Raw genomic sequence first — 12352 nt, forward strand, 5'->3', positions numbered from 1 at the left:
AGAGGTTTACCCTTTCAATCTTTTCCAGAGTCTTAAGTCATTAGTCAGTGAAGGAATTCAGGCAATTGATGAACGTTTGTCTAAACAAGAAGACATCAGAAGAAAAAAGGTACTGCAGACAAACCAATTTTTGTTTGCATTTTTTGAAAGACTATGGCCCGAAACAGATGGGCTGAAAAATATGGTCTGCTGGCAATTTGCGCTGGGGCTGTGGCAACCGTTCGCACTCAACCCAAGCCACCGCCGTGGTTTTGAACTCGGCTGGCAAAAGAAGTGCCATTTTACTGCTCCTTTGGGGAAGAAGCAGGTCTGGCGCAGTTTCCCTCAATGTTTGGGCCATGAGTCATCTAAACACTATTCCCCAAACCGCGTTTTTCGGCCCGTCTGTTTCAGGTCACGGACAAAGGGGTAAATGTGTATATCTTGTTAAAACAAATAATGGGTGGGTACTTTGTGCATTGCTGATTGTTCCAAAATTATTACATTCTTACTACTGTATTTATATGTAGTTTCTTACTACTAAATTTCCATTTATACTGTACAGTGTACATTCAGATTTAAAATACAATAAATCTGGACAAAACCAATCATGTTCTTAGAGTTCAAAAACTACCATGTTTCTGTTTTCTTGTTTGCCTTTTCTTATCCATTCTGCTGAATGAGGTAACTGAGGGCATGGCTGCCAAAATGCTCTGCAGCTCTAATACATATCTAGCAGGGAGAGCTGGGATATTTATAAATAAAAATTATTATTATTATTATTATTATTATTAGTTCAGCAAATACCATGTTTCTAGGAACTGGGTGCAGTTACCAGTCTAACCAGGGCTTTAGCAAAGCTGGCATGGAGGATTACTTTAGCACTGTGATACATTTCAGAGATTGCATCATAACATAATAACTACATTAATATTTGTAATCTGGTACAGTGGTACCCCGGGATACGAATTGATCGCGTTACGAAATTTCCGGGGTACGAAAAAGTTAGATTGGAAAAAACTGTTCCGGGTAACGAAAGATTTTTCGGGTTACGAAATTCATTTCGGCGCGTTTCGGCGCAAAATTCAAATGCGAAGCGCGGCTAGCGGCTTTCCAGCGCTAACGGAAAGCCTTTTCGGGTTGCGAAATGTATCGGGTTACGAACGGCGCCGCGGAACGAATTAATTTCGTAACCCGAGGTAGCACTGTATTTGAATTTCTGATCTTTGGAAAATTATAAATGACCTAATGCAGCCATTGTGTGGAATGGTTTCCCAAAATAACTGTTAATTTGTTAAGTAAAACATTGTTGAAATTTAATTTTAGAAGTTTTTCTTTGCTTTTTTAATAAACAGATGTGTGTTCTGAGACTTATTCAAGTTATTAAATCAGTTGAGAAAATTGAGAAAATTCTACAGTCGCAAAATTCTAAAGAACCATCATCACTAGAAGGAAGCAGGTATGGTATGGAATATGATAATTCTGTTGAAGTTTGTGTCTTTTTTGTTGTGTACTTTATTTATTTTATCTTTTCAATTGGTGTTTGAATAAATCTAGTTTAGGCACAGACAATGCATAATCCATGTGGTCTCTGTTGCTAGTGTTGGGTGTCAATGGACAGGTTTGCCATTTCTACAACTCTAAAATACAGCCCTTGAAGACATTTTGGTTTCTATGAATGTTTGGAGACCATTTATTTATGTATAGTCGGCCCTTCTTATCCACGGATTTTTTAGCCATGGATTCAATCAGGCACAGTTTGAATATGTTCAAAAATAGTATAAATTCCAAATATCAAACTTCGATTTTCCATTTTATATAACAGACACCATTTTGCTATGTCAACATTATATTTAATGGGACTTGTGCACCCAAGGATTTTGTTATCCATGAGGGATCCTGAAAAAAAACTCCAGTGTATAACAAGGACCCACTATATAAGAAAAAAGAAAGGGGCACTGAGGGACACAGTAACAGTGTAGTCTAAACTTCTTCTTTGCCATGACGATTAAAATGGAAAGCCGTTCCTTTCTAATAAAATAGCCTTACAAAAGGTCTAATTTGTTGGTCATGGTAAAGTGCTAAAGAACATGTAGCAGAATGATGGAAATGATTTTTAGTGAGAGGGAGGGATGACGTGGAGAGATTCAGATTGCATGATGTCACCATATATTAAAATTATATCCTTGTGTGTCAATTCCTTTGCAAGTCCGCTTCTGACTGGACAGGTTTTAGAGAGAGTTGCTACAGAATTCAATCAGTTACAGTTTCATGCAGTACAGAGCAAAGGAATGCCTCTTTTAGACAAGCTGAAACCAGTAAGTATGTAGCTTTATTTTATTTTTATTTTTAAAACTCATAACAATATTCTTTTATAATTTGCTGTGGACCTTACAGTGAATCAAGTTATTTAAACATGGTTTAATGGCACCATCTGCAGTATATATTAATGTATAAGTCTAGAAATCAACCCCAAAAAAACCTTGGTTGATTTATCCACAGGTCAGTGTAAGTACTGTACCTTAACTGTTACCAAAAAAGAAACCATCACCTTTTCTGAGTAAAGCGGCAAAGGATTAGTCTGTTTCAGGTGAACCTAAAAGAAGCATCAACCCCCTTTATTCCCTCTGCTGCAGCTCCTTTTTTGCCCTTTTTGAATGCCTGGGCGGAAAAATAGTGGCTGCAACTGGTCTTTGTCACTTGTCCTCAAAGGAGTGCTGAGAGAGCAGAGGAGGTTGATGCTTCTTTTAGGATCTCCTGGAAATTACTAAGCTATTGCCTGTCACTACTCTACTCAGAGAAGGGGATGGCTCCTTTTTTGATAAGAGTTAATACTGTACCTTAACTCTTGCCTTTACATCCTTTTTGGCATGTGTGTATTTTCTCAGTTCTGCCCTTGCCTGGTTATCTCCCACAGACATCAAACAGCCACTATTACCATTGTCCCCGCCTCATCCATCAAGCCTTTAGGGTGAGCATAAATAGTTATGCCTGCCAGAATTTTGTAAGTTCTTTGACTTTGTTTTCCTTTGTTCCATCCTTTACATTCTGCTCTGGTCAGGCCCCACCTGGAATATTGTGTCCAGTTCTGGGCACCACAATTCAAAAAGGACATTGAGAAACTGGAGCGTGTCCAGAGGAGGGTGACTAAAATGGTGAAAGGTCTGTAAACCTTGCCCTATGAGGAACGACTCAGGGAGCTGGGGATGTTTAGCCTGGAGAAGAGAAGGTTAAGAGGTGATATGATAGCCCTGTTTAAATATTTGAAAGGATGTCATATTGAGGAGGGAGCAAGCTTGTTTTCTGCTGCTCCAGAGAACAGGACCCGGAACAATGGATGCAAGCTACAGGAAAAGAGATTCCACCTCAACATTAGGAAGAACTTCCTGACAGTAAGGGCTGTTCGACAGTGGAACACACTCCCTCGGAGTGTAGTGGAGTCTCCTTCCTTGGAGGTCTTTAAGCAGAGGCTAGATGGCCATCTGCTGGGGATGCTTTGATTTGGATTTCCTGTATGACAGGGGGTTGGACTGGATGGCTCGTGCGGTCTCTTCCATAGATTCTATGATTCTATGATCTAAGCTTTACCCTTTCCTTTTCCATGGGTCATATCAAAATCCATTATTCAGGCCTCCAAACTTGCTGTCAACTTATACATGAGGTGAACATATATACAAGTATAAATTGTATTTATAATAATGGCACATGACACAGAAACATTTACTTAATGATTATATGTAAAACAAGCACATATGATATAGATTTATTTAGCTCTCCAATTCTAAAAAAATCAAATCAAATAGTAAATCATACGTGAAAGAGATCAAATTGAAATTCTCCTGCTTAGGCTACTGCAGTTTTTTAAAATGTGTGTGCCTTCAAAAACAGTTCAGAAACTGCAGCTAGTTCATAACTGTTGTAGTTGTTAGAATATTCATAACTAAGAACTAGGAACCAAGTTACCTGGTCTATCACCATCTCCAGCATATGCATCATTGAACCCTAAGATCTTTCAGAGGCTCTGCTTCATAAGTCCATGCCAGATGAAGTTAGGTTTTTAAGGAAAGGACTTTCTCTTGATGGTGGTCTGACTATGGAATAATGTCCCCAGATGAATTTATCTAGTACCTCCTTTATGGTATTCTGAACAACATGTGAAATACCTTTTCCCCGAACCCAGGCCTCTTAACTAAGCATGGATTTTCAATAGCCTTGGGCTATCGGTCTGTTTTGTTTTACTTTAAGAAACGAATTGCTTCTGGAAAAAAAATATCTTATACTGATCTTTATTGTTTTATTATTTCAATTATTGGCCTAAGCCACATTGTTAGTTTTAACAAGAGTAACCTACTGAATTGATGGGAATCCATTGGATTCAATGGATCTATTCTATTTGGAACTAACAGGTATATTTAGACCACTGTATATTGTAATCTTAAGGGACGCAGTGGCTTAGCGGTTAAGATGCCAACTCTGCGATCGCAAGGTTGGCAGATCGGCAGTTCAAGACCCAAGCACCGCATGACAGAGTGTACTTCCATCACTAGTCCCAGCTTCTGTCAACCTAGCAGTTTGAAAGCAGGTAAAAGTGCAAGTAGATAAATAGGTACCACTTTGGTGGGAAGGTAACAACATTCCTTGCAGTCATGCTGGCCATATGATCACAGGGTCTTCTTTGACAACGCTGGCTTCCTTGGCTTAGTAACAGAAATGAGCACCACCCTTATAGTTGGACACGACTAGACAATCTTGTCAAAGGGGAAGCCTTTAACTTATATTATTATCTTTTTTGTTCTTCTCTGTAAATCACTGAGAATATTTATTGTTGATGAGAAGCTATATAACTAATAAATAAAACTGAGTTTGTTTTTCCATACTGAACCTGTTTCACGTTGTTTATATCCTTCTTAAAGTGGAACATGCCATTATTGGCACAGCACTTGAGAAGCAATTATCATCTCCATCTACAAATTCTGCATTATTTTTACAGTTTTAACTTTCATGCTCACCATCGTTTGCCATCATAGACTCTAACAAATAATCAATTTTATCATGAATGCAATTGACTGTTTGCTTTTAAACCATTCAAAATTGCTGGAATGAAAGCTAGTAAATCACTCCCCCCACCCATTTGCAACAATACATTTTTCCTGCTGTTAGTAAATGTAATATTAACCCAGAACATATTCAGTAAGTGCATACTTCAAATGCTTAAGGAATGTTATTACTTTTACAGCTATACAATGATAGCCCATCAAGATCAATTTCTGGTTATGTTTATATTAGAATCTGATCTAATACTGGTTTTGTGGAAGGTATCATCATGTAGCTCTTACACAGCAAAATAAAATCAATTAATTTTCATTCTAATACAATTAAAATTTATCTTTGTTTTTTTTAAAACCATAGCGTATAGTTGGAATAACAGCAATGTTGCAGCAGTCTCTGGAAGGGCTGCTTTTAGAAGGTCTTCAGACTTCTAACATTGACATAATACGTCACTGTTTGCGGACCTACGCAACAATAGACAAAACACGGGATGCTGAGGCATTAGTCGGTGAAGTGCTTGCAAAACCTTATGTAGATGAGGTAAGTGAAACTGATTAAACACTGATTATGTTCCATATTTTTTTTCAATTTTCAGAAATAAGTCAGTCACAAGAAAATTAAAATAGAATGAAAATTAGGTCAAGTAATATTCACTACTAGATCTAAAATAATGGGTGCTCAAAGCCTATGCATCAATGCAGAACAACCCTTGAAAGCTGTTTATTGCATATACATTTAATATTGCACATAAAATTGAAACTTGATTTGATTGTTGTGTATGAAAAAAGCATTTTCAGATTTGTGGGTACTGTAATTATTATCTGATTTGTAAATGCAAAGGGTCCCCCCGCTTCATATTTTGCATTTGGATTCTTTTCTTGCCTGGTGTTTGAATCTGATACCAAATTCCTTTTGACAGGTGATTGTAGAACAGTATGTTCAGTCTCATCCTAATGGTCTGCAGACCATGTACAATAAATTGCTGGAGTTTGTTCCTCTTCATTGTCGTCTCTTGCGTGAAGTAACAGGGGGAGGTATTCCAAGGTAACACAGCTTTTTCACCCCGTTAAGTGTTGCAAACAGTTGTTCTAGGGATATGCTAAAACCTGTTGAGAATGTTTGTGCTGAAAATGTAACTACTTTTAACAACTAAGAAAAAAGTCTAAATGTTTTCTAATTCATTGTGACATTATTGAAGCCATATACATGTCTATGCTCTTTCCTAAAAATGACTGACATAGTCACATCTTGTCTTGAAAATTTCTGTTGGTATTCTTGCTTGCTTCACTTAGTGTAAAGAAATTATTTTTTTTTATTTCAATCCCAAAACTTTAATTCAGGAATTCACAATCCTAAACCATTTCTCTCTCACACACACACACCGAGCCATAGAGAGCCTCCCAAGATGCCCAGCTGTCACCAGAAGGGCTATTGCTTGGGGACAGCGGAAGGCTACATCACCAGAAATAACGCTCTGATTTTGTTGTATAGATTGCCATGTTCTTTTAAACATGCCCATACTGTTGAAATCCCCCATGCACTGCTGATCAACCTCCATTTCCTTTCAAAAGCTGCATTGTAGATTTTTCCTGCTTCTAGGAGGATGCTCTAAGTGATTTGTTCAGAAAGCAAGAGCCATAGTGCCCTTTGTCCGTTGTTGACTGGATGACAATCTAGAATTTCATTGGTGATCACTAGAAAGGCCTTGTTTCTAATGCCCACCAGCCTTCTCGATCTTAATCATTCTGACATAATAGCATGTAGTGTCCTGTGATGGTCTTATCAGACAGACAGGTTCATATTTGTTCCATCAAGTAACTTGGACCCAAACAGGTCCTTCCTCTTGCAAATCATATCTGCTGTATTTTTCAATGCATTTATTACAATTTCTTGTCAACAAGAATTACCAAATAGTTCTCCAGATATTTGCCTGTGTGCCTCAGCCTCTGCCGCCTATCTCACAGCTTTCAGTAGAGGGTTACAAATAAGGTTCAGCAGGGTTACACAACAGTAGAATTTGTGCTTTTCCAGAAATTGAGATGTCAGATATTGAGAAGCGGACTTCAAGTGGTCTAGTTTTAGTTCCATCTGAAACCAGTTGCAAATATTTGTACTGGTTGGTAGGTCTTTCACCTTTTAAGGAGAACTCTACTTTGGTTTACTTTTCAGGTACCTGGTGCCTGAAGCTTAGGGGCAGACTCACTGTAGTATGGCAGGCTACCAACAACTTTTAATTAATTACAGTTAATTATACTATTTAAAGAACAAAATGACATGTGCACACCTTAGTAGTCATTCCTATTTCAAAAGACTGTTCATGGTTTTACAACATGGGTAGAGACAGACATGCACACATTTCTGATTATTATAGATGGAAATTAAAGGCTGGAACAGATGGCCCATAAAAGGTACCTTCTAGGTGTCTTGGGAGCGTGGCATTTACACGCCGCATGCTCCAGTGACACCTGAAAGCCACCCGGACTCTGGCCAGCTGCCTAGACATGGGCAGCTTCAAGATGCTCTGGCAGCAAGGCATTTACACCACCCTGGGCCTGCAGTGGGGCTGGGAAAGCTGGCTCTTTCCTGGCCCAAATAGGAGTGGATGAGGGCTGTGGCAGGTGTTTGCCCAATGTGTCTAAGGCAGGGGCAGCTTCAAGCCATCCCTTCTTGCTGTCCTGTTCCAGCCCTAAATCTCCAAAGGAAGTCTCTAAATGATAGCTGTAAGACAGTACAGTTTTCTAATTTGTCTATAAAGAGAAAGAAAATTTCTGTAAGGGACTATAAATATGTCTAGTTGAACTGTATATCTGGTTTAACTGTATGTATATTACCAATTAATTTCTGGGCAACACGCAGAGTGTTGGTTATTACCTTTAAAGCCCTTCATAGTTTGGTCCAGGTTACCTACAGAATTGCCTCCTCCCTACAATCCACCCCGTACACTCAGATCCTCTGAGAAATGTTTGCTCCAAATGGCCAGGACTAGACTGGCAACAGTTTCGCAGAGGACTGTTTCATCTGCTGCCCCATACTATGGAATGCTTTCCCAGAGGAGATACTACAGCTGAAAATGCTGACTGCAGTTAAAACAACATTAAAAACACATCTCTTCCAGCAGACCTGTTCAGTCAGTTTTAAAACATGAGATTTAATTTGTATATTTCAAAGAATGTATTCATATGAGTGTACTGTATTTCAATTGTTTTATAGTATTGTATTTTAACTGTTGGCTTATGTGTTTTCTTTTTAATTTTTTTAATTTATTTTAATATGCTCACCCTACCTTGAGCCTTGAAGAGAGGCAGGAATAAATAAATATCATCATCATTATCATCATCATTTTGCATATTAATTTGTGTTATTATCTTCTCAAATATCTACTGAATGCATATTACAATAAAAATTTATTCAGGCCAGCTAAATGAGATTGATTGCGTTCAACTGGGCTATTAATGCTAAGCCTACTGAAATGGTTAGCATTTAAGATTTTGCTCTAGATATTGCAGAATAAGTTTTCTAGTTAACCAGAACTAGAAAAGCTGATTTCTTCAGCTTTTCTGCTCTTCAGCTAACATTTCAGTTCTCTCAATCCCTCAACAATGTAAATGTGTTTAATGTCAGATAAATTTGAACTATCAAGGATTTCCTTTTCCCTTCCTGTCCCAAGGTTTCTGAACTTACAGATACAAGATATTTTAGTATATTTCTGATATCTTTATTAAAAGTATTTCTAAGAAAAATATCCACTTAATTTTGCAGTGAAAGGGGGAATACTGTTCCTGGATATGATTTTTTGGTAAATTCTGTGTGGCCAGAGATTGTTCGTGGTTTAGAAGTTAAATTACCATCGCTGTTTAATCCTGGAAACCCAGATGCATTTCATGAGGTAATTATAAATTAATTACATCTTTGATCTGATGAAGCAATGGGGACAGACCTTTACATTAAAAGACATATAGAAAAATGAAGATTTAATCTCAAATGTTCAGCAGCCACTGGCAACCATGTCAGAGTTTCCAATACTTATAAATGAGCATAAATGAGATATAAAGTATTTAGTAACATGAAATGATCCTGAGCAAGCATCATTTGGTCTTCCTCAGTACCAGGGCTTTTGTTGGTGTTGTTGTGTGCCTTCAAGTCGTTTCTGACTTATGGTGACACTAAGGTGAACCCATCACAGAGTTTTCTTGGCAAGATTTGTGATGGTGGGGGTTGCCGTTGCCTCCCTCTGAAGCTGAGAGAGTGTGACCTGCCTAAGCAAGAATTCCATGCCTGAGCAGGGATTCAAATTCTGGTCTCTAGAGTGGTAGTGCAATACTCAAACCACTACATCACGCTAGCTACCTATCTAGTTAACTGAAAATCTTCATTCTGACAATACAGAAGGTTTGTAATGATGGTCAGTAAAACTTACCCCCCCAAAAAAACAACCCAACTTACAAATAGATACCCTAAAAATAATGAAAGTAGATAGGTGAATGAGACTACAAGGAAAATAAAGACATGTGTAGGCCTTAACTCAGTAGAACTTAATTGTGAATATCAGCTTCCGGGCCCAGTACAAGGTGTTGGTTATCACCTTTAAAGCCCTAAATGGCTTGGGTCCAAGCTATCTCAGGGACCGCCTCCTCCCGTACAATCCTCCCCGCGCTCTGCGGTCCTCTGGGAAGAACTTACTGCAGCCTCTAAAATCTAGGCTTGCAGCGACTTCCCAGTGGGCATTCTCTGCTGTCGCCCCCAAACTCTGGAACGACCTACCGGATGAGATCCGTCAGTTGACATCATTAGACAGCTTTAAAAAAGCTGTCAAGACGGATCTCTTCCGGCAGGCCTTTCCAGATTAACCATCCCGGCCCAGGTTCCCTGATTCCCTCATTCCTCCCGTGGCCCCATCTTAGTGATGGTTGAGGATCAACAGAGGGATATCAGGGGTTTTAGTTTTTAATTGTTGTTTTTATGCTTTGATATTGTGTTTTTAATATGTTATACTGTTTAATACTGTCTTAAGGGGGGGAGGGATAAAGTGTTTTTAATTGTTGTATTTTATATTTTACTGTTGTCAACCGCCCGGATTGGTTTGCCATAGGGCGGTATACAAATAAATATTATTATTATTATTATTATTATTATTATTATTATTATAAATATTCAGAAGATCTGGCTAACTATAATAGAAAGAATTAATACTGAAAGTACAGTCAACCATCAGTATCTGTGGACTTGTCACCTACGGATTCAAGCATCTACAGACAGCAAGCCTACATTATCCCCTATGGCGGCATGTGCTTGTAGCTATGCCACATTAGGGACAGCCCCTGTTGTCCCCGATGGGAGTGCTTGCACATGGCCATGCCTCTGTTAAGTCCCATTGTCCCTAATGGTGGTCTGGCCACATGCATGTGATGCAATTGAAGTCCCATTGTCCCAAATGGTGGCACAGCCACATGCACGCGCCACCATTGGGAACAACAAAACTTGAGCATCCATGGATTTTGGTATCCACAGGGAGGAGGGTTCGGAACTGATCCCCCACAGGTATTGAGGGCCAATTGTTATAGTTGTGCTTTATCACTATGAACAATAAGATGAATGCTACCTGCTTTCATGATTGGAGTGGTAGATAGCATCATGCTATTCCTGTATCTTTCTGTTAAGGAAGTTTGACATGCAACTTAACATACACCTTCCATCTTCAGAAATACACTATAAGCATGGATTTTGTAAGAAAATTTGAACGGCAGTGTGGTTCACAAGCCAGCGTGAAAAGACTGAGGTTGCATCCCTCCTACCAGAGCTTTAATGATAAGTGGAATCTGCCTGTTTATTTCCAAATAAGGTTGGTATATTCAGCTTTATTTTAAGGAAGCATAAATTGCATATTTTATGACAATTGGAATGCTTTGGGGAGATCAAAATGTTACTGTGTTTTGAAACATACATTCTCTCACGGCCTGCAAAAAATGGAAATGAAAAGCAGGATAAATGCCCTTTGGATTTATGACATGTAGCCCTTTCAAACAGCTTGCTCTATCTGGAAAGTGAAAAGCAGACCAAGGTGTCCACATTTAGGGGAATGAACTTGTACTTTGCTATCTAAGTTATCAGATCACCTAGGACTGGTGTAGACCAGTTTTTATATCTTGTACATCATTGATTCTGGGCTATTTTCTATTTTGTTTCTATTTCTTTTCACTATGAGGGGAAATGTGGATTGAACAGGAATTTTTTCTCATATTGGTTTATTTATTTAACAGTGGCACGATTTTATTGCTATGATGTATGCCTTGGGAATGTTGCAAAGCTGATACAACCCTAATTGTATTTGTTAGTGTGGCAAGTAATGCATTTTACTTAGCCCTCATCCGCCACTGCCAAGTGCTCATTTATTTATACATTTATATCCTGCCTTCCTTCCATTGTGGAACTCAAGATGTTCTACACGGCTTCCCGAGATTTCCTATCCAGGCATTTTGTGCCTAGGATAATAAGTTCTGTTCCCACAACACAGATAGACATTTTTCTTCCTTCATTTTGCTAAGTTTTTTCCCCTTGTTTGTTGAACCTTCAGTAAAAAGATGTCTTTTTGTGTACAGTCTTTGTTTCCCAATCACAATAACTGTGGATAGTAGGTATCCGCTGAACTATTAGTAGGCAGCGTGAGTTGATTAAACATTTAGACTACGACCGGCAAAGCACCTTGTCTGTTTGCTAACAAAGTAATCCTTTAGGTTATTGTAATTTTCAGATCAGACACTGTTTTGATCTATTTCTCTTCTTATGAAGGTAGATCAGAGTGGGAAATGCCGTATTGAGTGGAACTGAGGGAGCTGTATGTAGTTACATTGTTCAGAGAGGATGAAAGATAGAGAATAGATTGTTATCTTTCATTGTAAGTGTTTTTTTAAAATTCACAGTCTTTTCATCAGACAACATAGATCTTTTAAGTCAAAGTCAAATATATTTGTTGTACTATCATATAACTGGCCTGTTCTTACATCTGCTATTCTTAGTTAAGAACCATTCATCATAAAAATGCTGAATCATATTTGGTGCAATACTTACACAAGGTGAGATCAGGTGTATGAGTAGCAAGACATTCTTCCCTGTTACGAATGAAAGTAATCATGCCTCTGTTCATAGTTATGATTCTTTTTCAAACATGGATTGATAAAGCGTTACTGGCAACTGGTGTGGTATACTAGCTATGTACAGTGAATAATAATAATAATAATAATAATAATAATAATAATAATGTCTGAAATAGAAGTATATTAAATAATTAAATGGGAAGGGTTTGCTGGTCTGTAAAAACCAGCAGTGT

General features: G+C 38.3%; 1 protein-coding gene across 1 annotated transcript in view; it reads left to right on the forward strand.

Moving 5' to 3' along the window:
• COG2 (component of oligomeric golgi complex 2) overlaps positions 1–12352 on the forward strand; it is a 41907-nt gene that overhangs the window by 12878 nt on the left and 16677 nt on the right. The window contains exons 4-10 of the mRNA XM_089529951.1: positions 29–109; positions 1335–1438; positions 2189–2297; positions 5389–5568; positions 5948–6072; positions 8788–8914; positions 10728–10867. Of these exons, the coding sequence (XP_089386077.1) occupies positions 29–109; positions 1335–1438; positions 2189–2297; positions 5389–5568; positions 5948–6072; positions 8788–8914; positions 10728–10867 (866 nt within the window). The remainder of the gene's footprint in view (positions 1–28; positions 110–1334; positions 1439–2188; positions 2298–5388; positions 5569–5947; positions 6073–8787; positions 8915–10727; positions 10868–12352) is intronic.

Source organism: Sceloporus occidentalis, unplaced genomic scaffold (genome assembly GCF_023333645.1).
Source record: "Sceloporus occidentalis isolate IW3139 unplaced genomic scaffold, rSceOcc1.0.p SCAF_6, whole genome shotgun sequence".
NCBI classification, from domain to species: Eukaryota; Metazoa; Chordata; class Lepidosauria; order Squamata; family Phrynosomatidae; genus Sceloporus; species Sceloporus occidentalis.